This window comes from Micromys minutus (genome assembly GCF_963924665.1).
Source record: "Micromys minutus genome assembly, chromosome: 32".
Lineage (NCBI taxonomy): Eukaryota > Metazoa > Chordata > Mammalia > Rodentia > Muridae > Micromys > Micromys minutus.
Genome location: NC_137967.1, coordinates 19,798,022 through 19,818,262, shown reverse-complemented (window position 1 = coordinate 19,818,262; position 20,241 = coordinate 19,798,022). Strand labels below are relative to the sequence as shown.

General features: G+C 53.9%; 2 protein-coding genes across 5 annotated transcripts; one reads left to right on the top strand and one right to left on the bottom strand.

Moving 5' to 3' along the window:
- The first annotated feature begins 3,812 nt into the window (after window positions 1-3,812).
- Window positions 3,813-4,864, top strand: LOC308414116 (optic atrophy 3 protein-like). Its single transcript, XM_080909291.1, has one exon. The coding sequence runs from the start codon at window positions 4,085-4,087 to the stop codon at window positions 4,586-4,588; it is 504 nt and encodes a 167-aa protein (XP_080765417.1). The 5' UTR covers window positions 3,813-4,084; the 3' UTR covers window positions 4,589-4,864.
- A 648-nt stretch (window positions 4,865-5,512) lies between these two features.
- On the bottom strand, window positions 5,513-19,718 carry VASP (vasodilator stimulated phosphoprotein). Of its 4 annotated transcripts, none has more exons than XM_080908770.1 (13): window positions 19,400-19,718; window positions 12,689-12,863; window positions 12,447-12,612; window positions 10,578-10,662; window positions 9,725-9,762; window positions 9,371-9,612; window positions 9,135-9,229; window positions 8,053-8,104; window positions 7,863-7,899; window positions 7,608-7,653; window positions 7,412-7,502; window positions 6,449-6,506; window positions 5,513-6,344 (listed from the first exon to the last, which is right to left on the bottom strand). In XM_080908770.1, exons 1-13 carry the CDS (start codon window positions 19,402-19,404, stop codon window positions 6,307-6,309), a joined length of 1,128 nt encoding a protein of 375 aa, XP_080764896.1. In that variant the 5' UTR covers window positions 19,405-19,718; the 3' UTR covers window positions 5,513-6,306. The 4 variants fall into 4 exon arrangements, with proteins under 4 accessions (XP_080764896.1, XP_080764897.1, XP_080764898.1 ...); XM_080908771.1 differs by having other exon boundaries at window positions 7,863-7,896; XM_080908772.1 differs by having other exon boundaries at window positions 9,135-9,226.
- Between the last annotated feature and the right edge of the window lie 523 nt (window positions 19,719-20,241).

The following is a 20,241-nucleotide window of genomic DNA, read 5'->3' as shown; positions in this document are numbered from 1 at the left end:
CATGGGTGGGCGTGCCTTCACGTTCGCTTACTCGGAGGAGGCTCACCAAAGCCTGGGAGTCCTGAGTGGCGGGGGCAGGGTGCTCGGTGTATGTACCGGATCTGAGCTCTGCACTAGTGTGAGCAACCAGAGCAGAAGAGTGGGCTCCTGGTTAACTTTGTGCGAGGTTTGTCATGAGTCTAATCACAATGAAAAACCACTGTCATTACCTTTGCTGGCAGAAGTGCACACTGCTTGCTACCTAACTGAATTTCATAAAGGGCAGCCAGATAGCCAGCCGTAGTGGCAAACTCCATTAATCCCAGGCGATAAGCCCAAATTTCAGAAGGGTGTCCAGCTCAAAGCCAGCCAGGGCTACCTGGCTTTTGCCTATCTCAAAAGGAAAAACAACAACAAACAGCCATTGGTAAAGGAGGAGAGCAGGGTGACTCCAGGTTACAGGATCAAACTGGACTTCTCCATGACACCTGCTCCAGTGGGACCCCAATCACTCATGACATCGATGGGTTTGCTAAGGGGCTCACCAGACCCAGGGAAATACTCCTGCTTACTGGCTGTTGTTGAAGCTTCTGACAAGGCTGTAGGTGAGGTGACACCCTCTTGGAGTTTCACGCTCCTGAGTGCATCTGCTTGATCTCCCAGAGATCTCAGGGCAGGTGGCGAAAGCCAGCGGGCAGGACCTGTGTCATTCCCATTCTTCTGGGCCTCCCTGCAGCTCCTTCCCTCTGGGGCAGGGAGCAGGAACCCTCCGGAGTCCTGTGACCTGCTATTGCACAAGAAACATCATAGAATTTATTTATGGCCAGCCAGAGGGACCAGAACATTAGAGTTTCAGTGGCCAGCGTGGGGAGGTCAGCTAAAACCAGGATCTGTGATTAAAAACTGTAGCTGGCAGCATAAAGCACTGACTGATCTCCCAGAGGTCCTGAGTTCAATTCCCAGCACCCACATGGTGGCTCACAGCCATCTGTAATGGGGTCTGATGCCCCCTTCTGGAGTGTCTGAAGACAGCCACAGTGCACTCATATAAATAAAATAAATCTTAAAACCAGTGAGGGGAAGCCAAATGACTGCAAGGGGAAAGGTGCCTGTTGCCCAGCCTGCAGAGCTGAGCTCAGTCCCTGGATGGCAGAGGGTTAAAGGAGAGGAGAGTCCCTGTCGGTTGTCCTCGGATGGCTACACAAGCGCCGTGGCACATAGCACGGACACACAAATAAAATGTCAAAAACACAAGATTCAGTAATGAGGGCTGGCTGGTTCAGCAGAGAGAAGAGAACTCCCGAAAGCTGTCCACTGAATTCTACATTCTCCAGTTGGAACATTGGACACATACGTCCTAATCACAAATACGTGTAAAGATAAGAGAAGCCAGGCATGATTGTGTATGCCTGCAGTCACATAAGTGTGTGCACATGTGCGCACACACATGTGCTCCACCCACAGGTACCATATACATACACGAGCACACACACACACACACACACACACACACAGACTGGACATTCCAAGACCTTTAAAGATTATCTTAGGATCCCAGGGCAAACGCCAGGTCTCTGTGTGGGGAGGCTTAATCCCTCAGTGTACACAACAGAGAGAGTCCCAGGATCAAGGAGAGAAAGAAAGGGTACATGGAAAAGGGAAGCAGGTCGGAGACAGATGACAGAGACCGTGACCTGGAGGAAGGCTGAACAGACTCTTCCATCTCCAGTGGGGCCAGGCCCTAAGAGCTGACGGGTGGGCGTGTCTTCCTCTGCCCATTCCAGCTTGGAGGTAGGAAAAAATATTTGAGATATTCAAGGATAAGCATCAAAGTCACATAGTTTGAGGCCAGCCTGAGCTACTCAAGAGTCTGTAGCATGGCTGTAATCCCAGCCCTTAGGAAGCTGATACAAAAGGGTTGCTGTGAGTCTGGGGCGCACCTGGGCTACAAAGTGTGACTCTCTGGGGAGGCAGAGGCAGGCAGATCTCAGAGTTCAAGGCCAGCCTGGTCTACAGAGCAAGTTCCAGGACAGCCAGGGATACAGAGAAACTCTGCCTCTGAAAAACTTTTTTTTTTTAAAGAGTATCTGCTGCTAAACCAAACCGGGGGACCTGAACTCAAATTCACAGTAACATGAAGTTGTACTTGTGGCTAACAAGGTGAGACAGTGGATAAAGACCCTTGTACCCAAGGCTAGGGATCTCAGATCAGACCCTGGAATTCATGGTAGGAGATCCAACTTCCATAAGATTTCCCCTGACACCCACAAGTATGCCTTGGTATCCACATAATCACAAACATACAATGAATAAATTTTAAAAAATGTGTGGGGTTGGAGATGGCTCAGTGGTTAGGCGCACTGACTGTCCTTCCAGAGGTCCTGAGTTCAATTCCCAGCAACCACATGGTGGCTCACAACCATCTGTAATGGGATCCAATGCCCTCTTCTGGTGCGTCTGAAGACAGCTACAGTGTACTCACACATACACACACACCCCAAATCTTTTTTTTTAAGTTAAAGAAAAGGTGATGTGAAGACATCATGGGAACACAGGCCTGAGGCTCAGGTACAGCCAGTGTGTCCGTGACCAACTGAGAAAAGCTTCAGAATCAAGAGGGCCCCAGGGAACAGCTGCAGTGGAAAGCAAGCCTGTCCAGTATCCTCACAGCCCTGATGGGCTGGCCCTCGGCCCTCCAGCATTTGGCAGGCAGAGGCAGGTGGGTTCTTGTTAGTTCTAGGTCAGGACTACATGGCAAGAGCTGAACACACGGCTCAAGCATGTCTGTAAGACAGCAGAGCGGAGTGCTGGCTAGGGTTAGGCAGGGCCACTGAAGACCCACAGCCTCCACAGGAGGGACACACTGAGCAGACTCCGTTGCTTTCCAGGGCTTCCTTTTATAGGGTCCAAGAGGAACTCGGTTGCTGAGGCGTCGACTGAGCCGTTCTCTTACTTTGGTTGATAGGTTACTCATTTTTTTTTCTACTACGCATGTCCCGTCATGTATGATTTAATTTTTTGATTTGTGTTTATGTGCACATGTCTGTGTACGTCCCTGGAGCTGGAGTGACAGGCAGTAGTGAGAAGTGGGACCTGATCCTCGGCAAGAGCAGTCAGTGCTCCTGACCTCTGAGCCATCTCTCCAGCTCACAATGTCTGGTCTTAGCCTTGCACACCCAGTTAGACACAGATTTAATAAGGCAGTAAATAGAGGGCTCTCCCTAAAATTTACCGAGGACAAAGAGTAATGTGTGCCTGGCAGTGGTGGTGCACACCTTTAAGCCCAGCACTCGGGGGATAGAGGCAGGCAGATCTCTTGTGAGTTCAAGGCCAGCCTGGTCTGCAGAGGGAGTTCTAGGTCAGTCAGGGCTACACAGGAAAACCCTGTCTTGATATCCCCCCCCCAAAAAGATTTTATTTTATATACATGAATGTTTTTGGGTTTTATACCTTGTGACCCTAACCCTGCAGTGGCTGTCAGACTGAAGGTTTCCTACCTTCCAACCAGGGCAGCATTTTCTCTCGTATCAACTTTCCAGGATTTATTAGTGTGTGAAGCTCGGGGCCACTCTGGGGTGGGCTTCCAGTTCTGAGGATGGAACTTTGGTAAGCAGGTTTCTGTGGCAGGCACCCTTATTACTAAAGCACTGCGGAGTTTGACATTACTGGGTTTATTTTATTTTGAGACCTGGGTCCATCGCTAGCCTAGGATGATCTCTTGCTTCATTCCCCAGTGTTGATGTCATGGCTGCCTGAAGCACCGTGACCTGCCCACTGGAGGGCTCTCATGTTGTCCGGGCCAGTCTCCAAAAGACCGCCTTGAACTTTTGACCCTCCTACCTCTATTTCCTGAGAGTCTTCCTCACACTTGAACCTAGTAGAGCGCATGCTAGCGCACTCTACCAAAGGAGCCACATCCCAGCCCCTAGACCACTTTAAAACCATGTCTTCAAGTCCCCCAGGCTGGAGAAGTCATTATTCTAAGTTTGTGGACTGGGTGACTGTCCTTTAGGCAGGCAATTATGATTCTGGCTATGGCTGTGACCCCCCAAGACGTGGTGGCGAGGATGGGGTTGGGGTTAGGGGAGTGTTTGCAGTGGGGCGAATGAGCATCCCCGAAACTCCGACCCCTCTCTCCCCTGCAGTGTACCACTGGGTAGAGATGCGGACCAAGATGCGCATCATGGGCTTCCATCCTGAGGCCATCAAGCCACTGAATGAGGAGGCAGCGGCCGAGCTGGGCGCGAACTTGCTGGGCGAAGCCATCATCTTCGCATCCGCAGGCTGCTGTCTGCTGCTGGAGTTCTGGCGCCAGAAGTTATCAAAACACCGCACGGAAGTGGCGCGCGCGGCCACGGTGCTGTCGCTGCGGGAGGATGTGGACCACCTGGAGGAAGTGCTGGACAAGTTGCAGGTGCAGATGCAGGCAGCATTGCCCAGGAGTGCACTGGACGAGCTGCGGGCGGAGTTGCGGGAGGAGCTGCGGGCAGAACTGCTGGCGGAGCTGCGGGCAGAGCTGCAGGCGTTCAGAACCCAGATTTGTGAAGATCCCAATGAGCCGGAGCTCGAGCCTGAACCCCAGTCCCCTGAGGCCCCCAAGGAGGAGTAGAGGCCTTGGACATGGACTGTTGTTTGGGCTTGTCACATGACTGGCCTCTCTGAACGGGTCCACCCCCAAACTGTGCCAGCGAACGTGCTCTGGTCTCTGGGACGTGCCAGGGACCCTTCCAGCTCCCCAACCCCAAACCACCAGTGTACTCAGAAAGGGGGGCATTGTGTTGGGGAGCCACCTAACCCTTTGCCTGGGGCACTGGCAACACTCCCTGCCTAAGTGTCCGGAGCCCCATCTCCTTCCATCTACCTCACTTTTAGGAAAGAGGACAGGGTCTGCCCCTGTACTGGCCTGTATCATGTGGGCCAGTGCGGCCATCCACCTGCCTCATGGCATCCTCAGGACTATCCTCCCTTCCTGCCTTTGGCCTTCCAGGTAAAAAGTCACTTAAAATGAGGCGAACAAGTAGCCTCACCCTCTGTCCAAATGGAACATTGCAAAAGACCAATTAACTCCCTTATACCCACTCCTTTGCTAACCCCACTAGGCTTCGAAGGAGTGGTTCGTGAGTTTTAAATGTTTTATAATTAAAGGATCCCAAAGTTAAAGAGTGCGTCCCAAACCATCATTTGCTGAGCGGGCAAACGTTCATTCATTCCACTTAGGAAAGAACTAGGCAGGGACTTCTAGTGGCAAATGGGGCGATCATCGTCTGAGACCCTTCCCTGGTAAAGTCAACCCAGAGTTAGGCTGTAGGACTACACAGTCCGCAGACCCTGCAGGATGGAGGAAGCGGGTGAGGACCACAGAGGGAAGGAGAGGGGCATAATGCAGGCCAGAACCAGGAATGGTATTAGAACCGGAAGTGAGAAGCAGAAGCTTCCCCACAGCTGGCAGTAATGCCCTCTCCTGGTGCTATGTCGCCTCTCTTACGTAGCTGCCTTCGATGGGGCATGGCACTGAAAGTAGTCCAGAGGCCTGTGCATTTATAAAAACTGCAGATTTATTCAGCGAGGGCCCGTGTCCAAGAAGCTATGGTGTAGAAGTCGGAGGACCTATGCTTTCCTCTTCTCCTCCTCACTTCATCTTCCCGGAGGGCAAAAATGGTCTGGACCCTGAAATCCTAACCCAAATAAAAAAACCACAAAACTGAGGTTCCAAAAAAGTTAAAGAATCTTAATTCCTCATAGAAAAGAGGGAGGAGCCAAGGCAAATGGGGAGGTGTCCCAGGAGTGAGGAAAATACCCCCCACCTGGTGGGATAGCTCTCCTCTTACATAGCTGCCCCCGATGGACAAGACTGGGGTATAGCATTTAAAAACTCCCACACCCCATTTTATCAAAACCAAAGAGAAAAAAAATTTCCCTCCCCCACAAACCCAAATATATATATATATATATATATATACTTTTTCTTAAAAAAAAATTCCAAGGCATTAAAGCGTTAAAGTGAATCCAGAACAGAGAAGGCGAGATCCCCTCCTTCCGTCCCTTACTGTGGGGTTTCTCTGTACATCCCTAGCAGAGGAACCAGCCCCAAGGGGATGGTGAAGGGGAAGAACCAAAGGGAACAAAGGTGGGACCTCCTTATCCAATCAGCAGCCAGCGTGGGTGTGACCATGGCACCAGAAAGCCACACCCCCTGTGGAATCTTCCAAGTGGAAGCTGGTGGGGGAAAACGCATTCTTGTGTAACTCTCGGTCAAGTTGAGGCAGGGAAAGCAGGTGCCAGGCAGGAAGTACAGAAAGAAGAAATGCGTCTTCTGGGGCCCTATAGTCAAGGAGAACCCCGCTTCCTCAGCTCCTGAACAAAGACTGGAAGGAACAGAGGCAGAAGTCAGGCCAGTCTTTGCTGCCCTCCTCCAAGGCAGGCGCTTTCCAGGGATGCAAGGGCCTGCATTAGAATGGAAGTGCCTCACCTTCGATTATTTCCTCTTTCATTTTCTGCAGCTCCTTCCGCACCTCTTCCAGAAGCTCCTGAAATGAACCAATCAAGAGGGGTTCCAGACACACGCAAACAGTGACCCCTCTCTTATTCTAAACTTTCCTAAAGTTCTTAAACATTTACACTTATTTGTGTGCTTGTGCAGGTGCGGCATGTGCACGGAAGGTATGTGCACTCACGTGTGCGGGTGGAGGTCAGGGAATAGCTTAAAAGAATTCACTTCTTCTACCGTATGGCTTTTGTGGACAGAATTCGGTTGGTTAAGAGAGGCATAGTACACTTTACCTGCTTAGCCACCTGCTTATTTCAGGGACAGAGATGGAATGTAGGGCATCTTAAATCCTAAGCACACTACCACTGAGCCACACCACAGCCCATCATTGGGGGATTCTAGGCAGGGGCTCTACCACTGAGCCACACCCCCAGCCCTTCACTGGGGGATTCTAGGCAGGGGCTCTACCACTGAGCCACGCCCTCAGCCCCTCACTGGGGGATTCTTGGCACTCTTCTGCTTAGCCAGGTTCTCCACCCTTTCTTCTTGACTGAAGACAGAGAAAGCTGGTTCAACAACCTTTCCCACCTTCATCCTTTGGCACAGCTGCCAAGGTCACAAAATGATGGAAATGTTCTATAGGAGAGTTCTAGATCTTTGGGGCCAGCAGAACACTACTGGAGAACATCCAGTACCAAGCCTGCCAAATGTACAGTCTCCTGCCAACTCCGACTAGAGATGGATAGCTGGAGCCACTGAGGATTCTGTGTACTCAGCAGGAATGAGTGGTAGACTGGTAAGGAAAACAGTGAGGTGTCTGTCCCCCTGGACCCCACCCACCAACTCCTTTTCTCGGGTTAGAAGAGGTTTCCAAGCTTTTCATAGAACTATTCTGGAGCCAGGCCTGTCTCTCCTGCCATCTTTCTAGCTACTTCCACAAGCTACCTGCTTCACCCTCTCCAAGTCAGAGTCATCACTGGAGCTGGGCGCAGAGGGGTGGGCCTCGGAGGTAGTCACAGAAGAGGATGACTTCATCCTGTAAGAGTTGGGATAGGACAGGAGTGAGGTAGGGTGTAGGCCGCCTCTTCCTTTTCCTATCCAAGGAGCTATATTATGTTCCTTCCCAACATTCATAACCTACCTTGGCAAGGTTGTGCTGTTCTTCTCCCAGGGTCTTCGAACAGGTTCTGGGTGGGTGGGGCAACAAATAAGATCGAGGAATGAACAAGCCCTGCCCCCACAGTACCGTACCACCACTCAACCCACCAGGTTAAACAATTAGCGAACTACAATCCCCAGTACTGTTTTCACAGTTTTCCCCTGTAGTTCTTTCTAAGCAAGAACTTATGCATCATGGGAGTTGTAGTTTCTAGGGATAGACAAGGCTGTCACTCACCACCTTGGGCAGGGAGTCGGGCCTCTGGCTCCTCCTGCTGGCAGTAAATAAAAAGTATCATTAAACTACCCTTTTTATGCCAATGTTCCTCTTCCAGGTCCAAAGCCACCTCAACCCTGTCACATCACACCTCCTCCCTGCCCTAGGGTACATCATAAGGAATATAGAGCAGGAAGAGCCCCCTACTTACACTGGCTGACTCGTCTTTGGGGGGCTTCTCCCCAACCTGTGTGGCTTTCCTTCTGCAGAGGGGCAAGCAAGGACAAGCTACAGTTCATGCTTCGCCACTTAGTAGGATCCCTTCCCACTGCTAAATTTCAGGACAGTTTGAAAAGTTAAAGAAGGGGCCTGCAAGATGGCTCCGCAGAGAGAGGTGCTTGCCACCAAGCCAGTGACCAGGTTTAACCCCAAGGACCCATGTGAAGGTCGAAGTAGAGAACTGAGCCCTGGAGATTCTCTAACCTCTACATAAACACACACACACCACAGGTAAGTAAATGTAATAATACTTTTAAAAATCGGAGGCCGGCAGATCTCTGTGAGTTCAAAGTCTCGCCCTGGTTTTCATAATGAAAGACTGTCTCAAAAGCAAAAAAAGAAACACACTTGGGAACAGCATGGCACACGCCTGCAATCCCAGTATGCGATAGGTAGAGGCAGGAGAATCTTAAGTTCCAGCCTAGCCAGGGCCGGGAACATCGACAAGCAACAATCAGAAAATCCAGGGCAGGGCTGGTGAAACGGTTCAGCAAGGAATGGTGCTTGCTGTCAAAGCTGACAACTTCACTCCGGTTCCCAGAACCCACACGGTGGAAGGAGACAAAATGCTCTTCCAGGGAGCGACCGGCACGCTCATACATGCAATAAATAAAAAATAACTAAAAACTTAAGGAGAAATCTAGCCTAGAGGTTGCTCCTTTAGAATTTAGAGGGGTACCCCATAATTCCTACATCTGGAAATCACACGAACTATAAGGACGAGGAGGCTCCTAGGCCAGCAAGCTGAGAGTGTAAGAATCTAAGCTTCCAGAATGTTCACATGGACTCTCGTGGCTCAAGCACAGAGTGTGAGCACTTTGCAGTCTGTGAGCCACCTCAGAGGGTGGCCTGGGCACGTCCTGGACATGGCGGGCCTGTCATCGCGGCGCTCAGGAAGCTGAGGCAGAAGCACCGGAAGTTCAGCCTTGGCACCAGGAGAGGGAAAGGAAGCACTCCAACATCCTCACCCTGAAGCTGCAGCGCGGGGCTGACTTCTAAGGGACTCGGGCTCACCTGCGGGCCAGCATGGCGTTCATCTCTTCCATAAGTCCCCCACCGGTGCTTCGACTACCCTCAGCTTTGGGGGGTCCCACAGAGACCTCCTCCTGCTGAAAGAATGAAGAAAGGAGCAAAGGCTTCACAGTTAGGCCAGGTGACCTCGGGCCTCTTGTGACACCTTTAAAGGACTCTGACCACCTCCCATTGTCCCCTCAGGGCTTCAACCCAGCCACACCCAGCTACTACCTTACCTTGCTCACTTTCCGGAGTTTGGCTCCAGCAATGGCAGCAGCCAGGCCTGGGGCCCCGGAACCCCCACTACTGGGGCCCTGTGCTGTGGGGAGTGGGGGTGCAGGGGGTGGGGCTGCACCTGTCGCATGACCTGCCCCAGATACCCCTGAGGGGGGCAGACCTGGGGGTGGGGGAGGACCCGGAGGAGGGGGAGGTCCTGGAGGTGGAGGTGGGCCTCCGGCTGGGGGAGCAGGTGGGCCTCCTGCAATAAACACAAAAAATGGTATTGCGGAGAGAGAAGCCTTATTCTGTGTCCTGCCGGGCCATCCCGCTCCTCCAGGGAGGTCCCCATGACCCAGTCATGGAGTCGTCACCTGCGTTGGAGACCCGGCGCTCCATATGTTCCGGCTGCCTGTACAGGGGAGAGGAAGCTGCTTCAGTCCCAAAACCAAGCTAGCTGGGGGTTAGGGTGGGGGGATGAGGGGGTGGGGGCGGCAGTGGGGGTAGGGGCACTCTACCAGAAGCCTCTGGTTCTTAGGGGCCTGGGTGTGTCCTTTTCAACTATGCAAACATATGATTCCAAAGGGGCCACTGTTGGGATTCTGTAAACCCCACCCCTCAGTTACCTAGCAACAGCCAGGTGTGCTTCATCCTGTGGACATCATCTTTTAACAACAGCAAGGGGCTCAGAAAGCTGTGGAACCCTGGTGTGGAGTGGGGTTGGGGGGGGGCTGTGCCAGAATGGTTCACCCCTATCAGTTTCTTTTTTGGGGGAGTTAGATTTTCTTTTTCTTTTCCTTATCTAGACAAAGTCTCACTGTGTAGCCTGTGTAGAGTAGGTTAGCCTGGAACTCTGTAGACCAGGCTGGGCTCTACCTTGCAGATCACCTGCCGTCTGGATGCTTAGGTACGCACCACCCATGAGTTTTACAACAGGGTCCTCTACTGATTTCTAAGGTCAGCCTGGAATTCACTACATAGCTCAGGCTAGCCTCAAACCCTTGGCAACCCTCCTGCCTTAGGCTCCAAGGTACCAAGATGGCAGGCTAAGGGCCACCACGCCCAGTTTTGCGGAACACGTTCCTTCATCTCTAGGAGCTTGGCAACTGGTGTCTGAGTGTTGTTTACTTCAAGACTCCCAGCCTTCTGATCTTTCTAGAAAGTGAAAACTGACAGGTTCTGAACTCTGGAAGCTTTGGGACACCTAGAAGGAGAGAGGGTCCCCACCTTTTCTGTTGTTCCAGCTCCTCTGGGGAGGGGCCATTCTGGGCAGACCAGACAGGGGGTGCTGGGGCCAGGGTTGGCCCACCTCCTGGAAGGCGAAGGGAAAACCACAGTAAGACAGCCGGAGTTCAACTCTCCCCTCAGTCTCCTCACCCTGATGCCATCCCAGTGAACCAGAGACCCTGACAGTCCTCACAAGGAGCGGCCTCCCCAGGCCTGAGCCACTTCGAGGTGGGACACCCATGTGACACGGAGATTCCACTAGTCGATAAGCCACGCAGGCTAGAAATCTGTAGAAACAATCACTTCTCCAGCTGGAGGGACCAACCACAGGCCTACACTACCGACGTTTCTCCACGCATGCAGAATGAACAAGTTCTTCCACTAATACTAACAAGGCCTTGTGAAGACAACACTTCAGCCATTGGGCTCTTTGCCCTCTACAGAAAGCAGAGCAGTCACCTAGGACAAGGCTTTGAAAGTGCTGTCCAAAGGGGCTGGGGACGTGGCTCAGTGGTAAAGCACCTGCATAGCCTGTCCAAAGCCACCCCTGTTTCAACCACCAGAACCAAAAACGTGACAGGATCTTGGCATCATTAGGGAACTTAAAATAATAGAAGTCTTGTTCCCCCACTAGAGTCATAGCATGGGCTGAATGTTTCCGGAAACAGTAAGAAATACCATGCAGCTGGGTACCGAGTGTACCCCTGTAATCCCAGCACTCGGGAGGCAGGCGGATCTCTGAGTTCAAGGCCAGTCTGGTCTACACTAAGTTTCAGGACAGCCAGGGCTACCCAGAGAAATCCTGTCTCAAAAAAAAAAAAAGAAAGAAAAGAAGAAAAGAAGGAAGAAAGAAAGAGACAGAGGGAGGAGAGAGAGAGAGAGACTTAAAGACAGCACATGGAGCCTTTATTTTGAACTGGGATAGCACCAGGACCCGGCACACAGTAGGCAATCCTGTGCAATTTTCACCAAATGTGGCTAGCGAGCCCAGAATGGCCCAGAACTCTCCATGTTCTCCAGCTTCACCTTCTCAAAGGCTCACATTACACATACGTACCACCACGACCAACACAGGGAACATGGCGGAAGCAGGACGCACAGACGTCTTGGTGCAGCAAGTCGTCAAAGGAACCTGCTGTCGCCTTAGGGCGGGGCACTTTATACCCACACCAGGCGCTGACAGTTCCCGTGAGAGCTTTCCTCCATGGCTTAGCTGATTTCTGGGAAGGTAAACTCAGGCCCCCAAGGGCAGGAGAGCAGCTTCAGGCTGCATAGCACCGCTGGGGGCGCTTTTGCTCACCCCAAACCCCAGTCTGTTTGGTTGTTTCAGGGTCTCTGTGTAGCCCCTGGCTGTCCTGAAATTCACTTTGTAGACCAGACTGGCTTTAGACTCAAGAGATCCCCCTGCCTCTGCCTCCTGAGTGCTAGGACTAAAAGCTGAGCTACAACGCTGGCTGTGTTTTGTTTTGAATTTTATGTGTACGGGTGTTTGGCCTATACATGTTCTGCCTATACACACGAGAGTCCTGTGTACCACATGAGTGCCAAGTGCCCACAAAGGCCAGATGTCAGACCCCTTGGTACTCTGAGCCACCTAGTATGTGGGTGCTGGGAGTCAAACCCAGGTCCTCTGGAAAAGCAATAACCGCTCTTAAGCTCTGAACCATCTCTCCTGTCCTCCAACACACACACACACACACACACACACACACACACACGTGTTCGCACACACACACAATTTACATATTTGTGACCGAGTCCTGCTACTATATTACCCAGGCCTGCCTGGGACTTGTTCCAACCCCCACCCCCATTTCAGCCTCCCTATCGTATCATGAACCCCAACACCATCCCACCTGCCCATCTAACCTTCCAAGGCATCTAGGGCATTGGTCATGCCAGCCGCAAACTGTAAAGCGTCTTCTTTGCTGCCGAAGTTGAGGCCCCAGACCTGGCGGGCATCACGCCACTGGTGGAAGATGGGGGTAGCTTGATTGTACTTGACACCCCGAATGATGGCACAGTTGATAACCACCTACAAGAGCAAAACAGGTTGACGGGGGCTCGGTGGCAGGGAAGCCAAGGGACAGAGGGACAGAGGGAGCCTGCACCTGCTGGTCAGGCTGCATCTTGCGGCCAACAACTCGGTAGGAGTTAGCAGTGGGGTTGTGGTAGATCTGGACACGGCTGAAGGCCTGGGGACCGGTGCCAGCAGGAAGCCATCGCTTGTTGCTGTCATCATAAAGCATCACGGTAGCCCGGCTGGAACAGACGACTGTCTCGTTGCTAGGGGAGAGAGTGAGGGGTCAGTCACATTCTACTTAGATCTATAGAGTAGACGAAGGGAAAAAAATGGTAACTTGTGTATAATGTTCAGGGGTGTGGCTGTACTTGCATGACTGGGGGTGTGGCTCAGTGGTAGAGCCCCTGCCTGGAATCCCCCAGTGAGGGGCTGGGGGCGTGGCTCAGTGGTAGAGCCCCTGCCTGGAATCCCCCAGTGAGGGCTGGGGGCGTGGCTCAGTGGAGCTGGGGGCGTGGCTCAGTGGTAGAGTGCTTGCCCAGCCTGTTCTCTAGGGCCCCTTTTGAGCCCACAAACTATAAAAGAAGATAGATTGACAGATGAGTACACTGTAGGGAAGAGATAGGCAGGCCACACAGGAAAAGGCAGGAAAAGAGATGAAGTAGGATTCATAAAGCCTGACTGAGCCGGGGGGCTAGGCAACTTGCTCATGGTCCTGGGCTCAACCTCTACAGACTTAAAAGTGGATACAGGTCGACTGGGAAAGGCAGAGCTGCTAGGACCAGCAGATGGCCAGGGAGTGAGCTGAGAACAGCCTCTGCCTGGCCTCAGTTTCCCCCCGTTTTCACCTCCACCTCTGCTCCCAGCTCCAGTCAGATAAGAAGGGCAGGAAGTGTGAGGACAGATCCCAGGAGCCTGGGGATGTTTCCCCTGAGGCTGCTTTTACTGGCCACCTGGTCCATCTGGTTCCCCAGGGCCCAAACAGCCATTTGACACACATTCCTGGCTACATGGTCACACCCTGTGGCTGGGGAGGGAGACACAGTGGTGGCCCAGACAGACCTCCTGGACTGGGAACAGACCTGTCCTGGCAAAGCAGGGCCCCAAGAGTCAGGAATTCAGACTGGGGAGTACCCGAGGGAGCCGCTGGTCCAGCCTGGGGGGCATGTAGAGCTGAGGAGGCCACTGGCTGACGCAGGAAAACAACAGCTCAAATAAAGTCAGTCAGACACCACAGACCTGGGTTCAAATCCACATGACCAGAGAGTTCATGGCTCTCATCTGTCAGTTAGGAAAAACATAATGGTCGCGACCTCGCAAAGGCTGTGAGTAGACACTGATCTGGTTAAAGTACTAGGCACAGTACCTAGGATACGCTGGGGTGCTAAGTGCTTGGTCACTGTCACCACTGAGGCACCTTGCACTCAACCCGTCAGTACTGAGGGCTCAGTACTGCCAATCTTAGGGTACCCTGAGCATCTCCATCACACAAGACCCCCACAAACACACCTGTCCTCCTGGAAGACCCAGTTCTCCAGGGCAGGCAGTAGGGCTTGCAGACAGGAAGTAACTTGGTCAAGGTCACATACAGACAGGGGAAGTTGGGGGGAGCTCAGGCCCCACCCTCCCCCACCAGACAGGGGAAGTTGGGGGGAGGTCACTCCACCCCCACCAGGCTTTTTCCTGAAAAGAAGAAGTTTGTGGTTTCCAGGGGAGAGAAACTTCACCCCACAATGGTGGGGCTGGGGGATGGGGCATGACGCCATGCTGTGAGAGTTCAGCAGGGAAAGCCCCTTGGCAGGCTCAGCTGAACTTGGCACCCCAACTTTGCATGTATGTTGATCTATTACCAGCTCTTTAGCTGGGCCCACGGCTCAAGCCTGCCCAGGTCACTCCTCCTGTCCCACCGTGTCCCTTCAGGATGAATGCTGCTCCACCTGGACGCAGCAGAGAGGGCCCAGAGAGGCAGTGTTCCACAGTCACACAGCGACCTGGTAGCTGAGAGAGGCTCTGAAGGCAGGTGAGCCCTCCCAGGCCCCACTGTTAACCACATCAGGTGTTATTTGAAACAAGCATAGCTTCAAGGGACTGTTTCTGGCTCAGACACCCTTGGCAGGGCAGGACTAAAACCTCACCCATACCTGCCACCCACACCCAGGGCAGACTCTGGCCAGATGCCCAAGGCAGACTGCCTCAGTGCCCCACCCAGGTGCACTTTGGCCTCCCATGGTGGTCCTACCCTACCATGGCTCTGGTACTGAGGGATCACTGCTGGCTGGGTGACCCTGGGCTGGGTCCTGTCCTCAACTAGCTTAAAGAGGACCTTATAGAAGGACCTTCTTAAGACCCAATCTCAGAGCCCATCTGTCTCCGCGTCCCTGTCCCCTTCCCACTCATCCTTTTACCCACTCCCCACCCCCACAAAGCCCTATCTGCTACCCATTCAAGGCTTGTGAGGTGCTCTGGTCTCCCCTTCCCTTTTGCCTTTCTTTGCTCATTCTGTTCCGAGGACATCCCCTTTCTGACTGCACCTCCCCCAACGGCCGGCTCCACCTAGATGTCCCCCCCTTCCCAGAATTCCTCCCTGACCCCTACATCTGCACACCTCCAGTTTTTTTCTGCCCAAGACAGTCTTTTGTTCCGAGACACCCTTGTAACTCAAGCCCCTGATAAAAACAAAAAAAAAAAAAAAAAAAAAAAACAGAACCGGCTTCAGCTGGATGGGGCCTGAGCCCAGGCTGGCTGTGCGGCACAGTGAGACCCAGTCTCAGAGAAACGAAACGCCAAACCGAGGCAGGTGAGACTGCTCTGCTGAGCGTTTACCTCCAAGCCTCATGACCTGGGTTCGATCCCGGTGGAGGGAGAGGGCAGTTTCCCAGGAGTTGTCCTCTGAACTCCACAGACCCAAAGTCAAAATAACCCCCCCCCCCAAATCCTTAAAAAGGAGAAAGTTAAGAAACGGTGAATTTAGGTCAAAAGCCTGAAGACTTGGAAGTGTTGTCCCCTAGGCACTTGTCACCGGAGAAGCTTCTCCTATCACTTGCCTAAGAGTATATTTAGGCGTCCCACCTTTTAAAAGGGGCACCTCCATGACCTGCACTCCTTCCTTCATACCTTGCCTTTTTAGAAACATCAACCAGACTGTTTTCTTATCTTTCAAGAAACATGAGTTCAAAAGGGAGCCTCTCTGCTCCCTGGCTGTGTGATCTTTGCTCAAGTGCCTTCACCTCTCTGTGCCTGCATTTCACCGTCTGTCGGAGGGCTAGGACATCGGTCTGGTCTAGCTCATCTGAATGCTGAGTGGGGCGTTTGGAAATCGGAGCCCAATCCTTGGAACGGTGTCGCCGACCTTCAAAATGTCAGCAGCTACTGTTGAGTCTGCTGTTTGTAACTGCTGAGTACCCCAGGGCTAAGTACCACTCTCGGTCCTTGGCACTGGGAGCCAAAGGGATCCCCAGGGACCCAGTGTTTTGACAGAAGAAATAAAAGGTGTTCTCAGTTCTGGACTAGAGAGCCCCAGGCGAGGGAGGCAAAGGCAGGACGAACTTTGTAGGACTGAGGCCAGCCTGGGTCACATGGTAAGACCCTTTCTCAACAAGGAGCTGGGAGTGGAAAGTCCCCACACAAGGTGACCTGTGACCCCAGCTCTTGGAAGACAGAGGCAGGAGGATCTGGAATCCAAGGGGGCAGTGGAGGGCTGGCAAAATGGCTCAGTGGGTAAAGGTGCTTGCTGCTAAGCCTGATGACCGGGGTTCGATCCCCAGAACCTTCATAGTGGAAAGTGAGTCTCTTCCCTCCCTGAGCAGCCGGCTCCAGACTTTTGTGTGGGTTCACGTCCCTGAACTCACAACCCCGCAGCTGACAGACTCCATCTTGGCAGTTGGGAGCCCTAAGAAGGGAGGGAGCCTCTGGGGACAAAGGTGTCCAAATATTGGCAGTTCCCTCTACTGCTACCCCACCCCCACCCAACCTTACCCCACCATCTCCTTGCACCATTAAACTTGTGACACACACACACACACACAGACACTCACACACACACTCATCCTGAACACTAAGTCTCTGAAGCAGAATAGTCCAGGCTAGCCTAGAATTCACTCTGCAGCCCAGGCTGGCCTCCAACTTGCTATGTAACAGAGGATGACCTTATTGGGGGGATGGGGGTGCGGTTAGTGGTGAAAGTGTGTTATTTGTACAAAAAAACTAAACTCGTAGATGGTTCTAGTTTTTTTGGGGTTTGTTTTGTTTTGTTTGTAGTTCTAGACAGAGACAGTCCTAGGTACAAATTCAAACTTTTCCACCTCTAAACCGATTTTTAGATATTTTTGAGACTGGGACTCAATAGCCCAAGGGCCTCCAGCTCTTGGTCCTCCTGTGTCACCTCCTGAGTACTACGGAACAGGAATGAGTCACCACATCATACTTCCTAACCATTAAACTTTAACGGGCCATTTCTTTACCATCCCTGCACCTCAGTTTTACTACCTGTAAAATGGGGGTAAGACCAGGGGCACAAGCTTGTACTAGCATTTCACTTGACTGCAGTGGAGATTAAAACGGAACCAGACCCTTATTACCCTGCCCGCCTGGGACGAAGACGTGTGGCTGAACCGGCTACATCACTTAAAAAGAAAAGAAAAAACAGTCACTGCTTGTGGTATTACAAGAGGAAAGGAGCGGAGCACATGCCTTCAGAATTCTGCCCAAGAGCCCTCAGACCTCTGACCCCTTCTCTGCCTTTCCCCGCTCCCGGATGCAGCAGACACTCGGCAAATATTTGTCAAACTGGGAGAAAAAGAACTGTATCTTGTAATTTTCCATCTCAACCGCCTCCCTTCCCACTCCCCACAGGGCTGTCCCCAGTCAAACCAGTCCTGCCCCCGTCCCCACCACAGCCTAAGAACCTCCGAGGGCACTAGACCGGAGCTTCAAAGTCTGAGGAATGGGGGGCTCAGTTTACCCACTTAGGAATAAAGAATGGGTCTGTCTGTCTCTCTCTTAATCCTAGCTGTCCTTGGAGAAGTGTCACAGCCCAGTGAGTGACCAAGGAGGAGGGAGACCCTCTCCTAAGAGGGTGGGGGAATCTGCTCAACTTGTGCCTACCCTCAGGGGAGGGAGGTTTGGCCCTAGCCTTGGCCAGAGGGGGGCGGGCTGCAGGAGGGCCGGGGCTGGGGGTGGGGGTGCAGGGGGCCGGCCTAGACGTTGCTCCTGCCCTTTTACGGTCTCAGCTAGAGAGGCGGCACTAACTCGGACATCCGCCATCCGCCTTCCACCGGGCCTGGGACCGGAAACGGGTGGGGGAGGGGCGGGGCTGGGGGCAGCAAAAGAGGAGGGGGCAGTGGAGGAACTGACCCCCTTTCGGGGGACAGAACTCCCATGGGGGAGGGAAGGCCAGGCAGGAAGTCTCCAGGGTGTCTCGACGTCCCCCTTCTAGCTCCAAATCCTAACACTCCCACAGGCCAAGGGACCGACAAGGGAGGGAGGGAGGGAGGGGTCCTAGAGAGGAATGTCACCTAGATGTCAGAGGGCAAGACTGGAGGATGTGCACATGGGGGGTTAAGCCCAAACTGTCCCCAGGAGACTCCTCCTCTAGCCCGGGGCTTTGGGGCAGGAAGTCCCAGCCAAAGTGGAGGAAGGGAGATAGTATTGTCAAGATGTGGCCTCAAGGGAGAGAGGGGGGGGGGAGCTGAGGCTGAGAGGAGGGGAGGCCTCTGCCAGCTCAGGCTCCGCCCTCAGGTGAGCCCAGGAGTTCAGGGCAGGTCCCAGGAAAGATATTTAAAAAAAAAAAAATCCCTGGGTCCCCTCACCCACAGGATTAAATTCCTGGGAAGGGAGCTGGAAGAAGCCTGGGTCCCTGAGGAAGAAGGCTATGACCTTGACGGTTTCCAGCGCCCCCTCCTCCAACCCCACGGCTTGGGGAAGGGGGGGTGACACCCGGCGACACTGAGCCCAGGGGGGGAGGGGCCATGGTGTGGGGAAAGCAGCTGGCCCCAGTGATCACTCGGGGCCCGCCCCCCACACCAGCTGTCTCGACAGGTGAGTCAGGAAGACAAAGGCCCCCCTCCCCCAGCTGCCGCGCCCCCTCCCTCCCTGGCCCCCAGGTTGGGGGGGCGGGGGTGGAACCAGAACCCTCCTCTGGCCCTGGGGCCAGGAGCCGCCCTGGGCCTGGAGTGCTCCCGGGTCCTAGGACCCACCCAGCTTGGGTGAAGAGTCCCATCCAGACCCTCTAGGCCCAGCAGGTCAGATTCTCAAGTCGCCCCTCCACAGGAGAAGCTCCATGTCCACCTAATTTAGGGACATCAAGAAGTACCCCCAAAGTTAAGGACCGCGGCTCCACTCTTGGACTCTTTTCCAGTGCCCCAGACGCAAGGGTCCAAAGACCACAACCCGAGACTCAGAGTTTTAGGGCTCGGGTTCTCTAGCCAGCCTCCCACCTGGTTTTGAGTTTGGGGCGGTAACTCTGAGCCCGCTTATACAAGATCATTCCTGCGAGGTTCTACCTAGCTGCGAACTCGGAGGTGCTCCCCCCAAAAGTCTTCAAATTCTCAGTCCCGAGAGCGCCCCTAAACCTGAAAGCCATCAAGAGAACCCCAGCCGGCACCGCCCCAAGCCTTTAGGGAGTAGTGGGGAGAAACGGGGTGTCGATATTTAAAAACCGCTCCAGGAGGCATCGGCCCAGATCTGGGACGCCCAAAGCGCTGTGTCCCCTAAATCCAGCCCCGAACGAGCTGGGGGGAGGGGGACAAAGGCGGGGCGAGGAGCCGGCTCCTGGCTGGGACCCGGCTGGAGGGTTGGGGCTCACCTCATGGCTGCGCGGAGGGCGGGCGGCGCGCCCACGGGGAGTGCTCCCGGGGCGCCCCTGACTGGAATTGCAGGGGTGCGGGGCTGGCTCCAGGTTCTGCTCAGTCTCTCTCGGGGTCCCGCCCCATAGAGTCCAGCTTCCTGGGGAGAACGTGGACCGGGCCGGGGCGGGTCCTCAGGCGCCTCCTCCCTCCGGTGCTCTGGTGCGCTGGGATCTCTTGCGATGGAAAGCGGGGCGCAGCGTCCGAACGTCGCCGGCGCACCCCCTCGGCCGGCAGCACCTACGCGGTTACTCTTACTACTGTACTCTCTTTGCTACATTTCGTTCCAAAATTCCACTCCCCACACCCACAATGCCCTGCGCCTTAAAGGGGCCGTGGACGCCTCCAGGCGGAGAGCGTTTAAAAGGCAACGCGGAACCTCGGGCTTCCGCAATTGCACAGCTTCCCCAGTCTTGTGGCGTGGGGGTGCGCCCTGGGCCCCACTCCCGAGTTGGAGGGGGGAGCTTGGTGGAAGAGAAGGGGCCTTTTTTTGATCCCTAGCTGTCTCCACTATGGAATTCTTTAGTAGAGATCTGAGGGTGCAGGTTCTCCACTCCAACTCGCTCCGTGGACTTCTGCTCAGTTTTGGGGGGTGGCGGGGGGGTCACTCGGGTTGAGCAAAGGATCTCATCAATTTCTACCTCTAAATAACACTTCCGCACCTCCCCAGTTCCCCAGATCTCGCTTCTCAGGCCGGGCCCCACCCCTCGCCGCCCCCCACCCTCCCGGGGAAGGTGTGGAGGAAGTGAGCGAGGGGGCGCGGCGGGCCGCTGACTCACCGCCGCCGGGTCGCGGCTGGGGT

What these genes read in the sequence shown, in the direction of transcription:
- LOC308414116 (XM_080909291.1), top strand. Translation starts at nt 4,085, where the DNA reads ATGAGCATCCCCGAAACTCCGACCCCTCTCTCCCCTGCAGTGTACCAC.
- VASP (XM_080908770.1), bottom strand. An exon ending in GCGCCGGGTCTCCAACGCAG is followed by an intron (nt 9,613 to 9,724) that starts GTGACGACTCCA and finishes TGTTTATTGCAG; the next exon opens with GAGGCCCACCTGCTCCCCCA. An exon ending in GAAAGAGGAAATAATCGAAG is followed by an intron (nt 6,345 to 6,448) that starts GTGAGGCACTTC and finishes TGTTCCTTCCAG; the next exon opens with TCTTTGTTCAGGAGCTGAGG.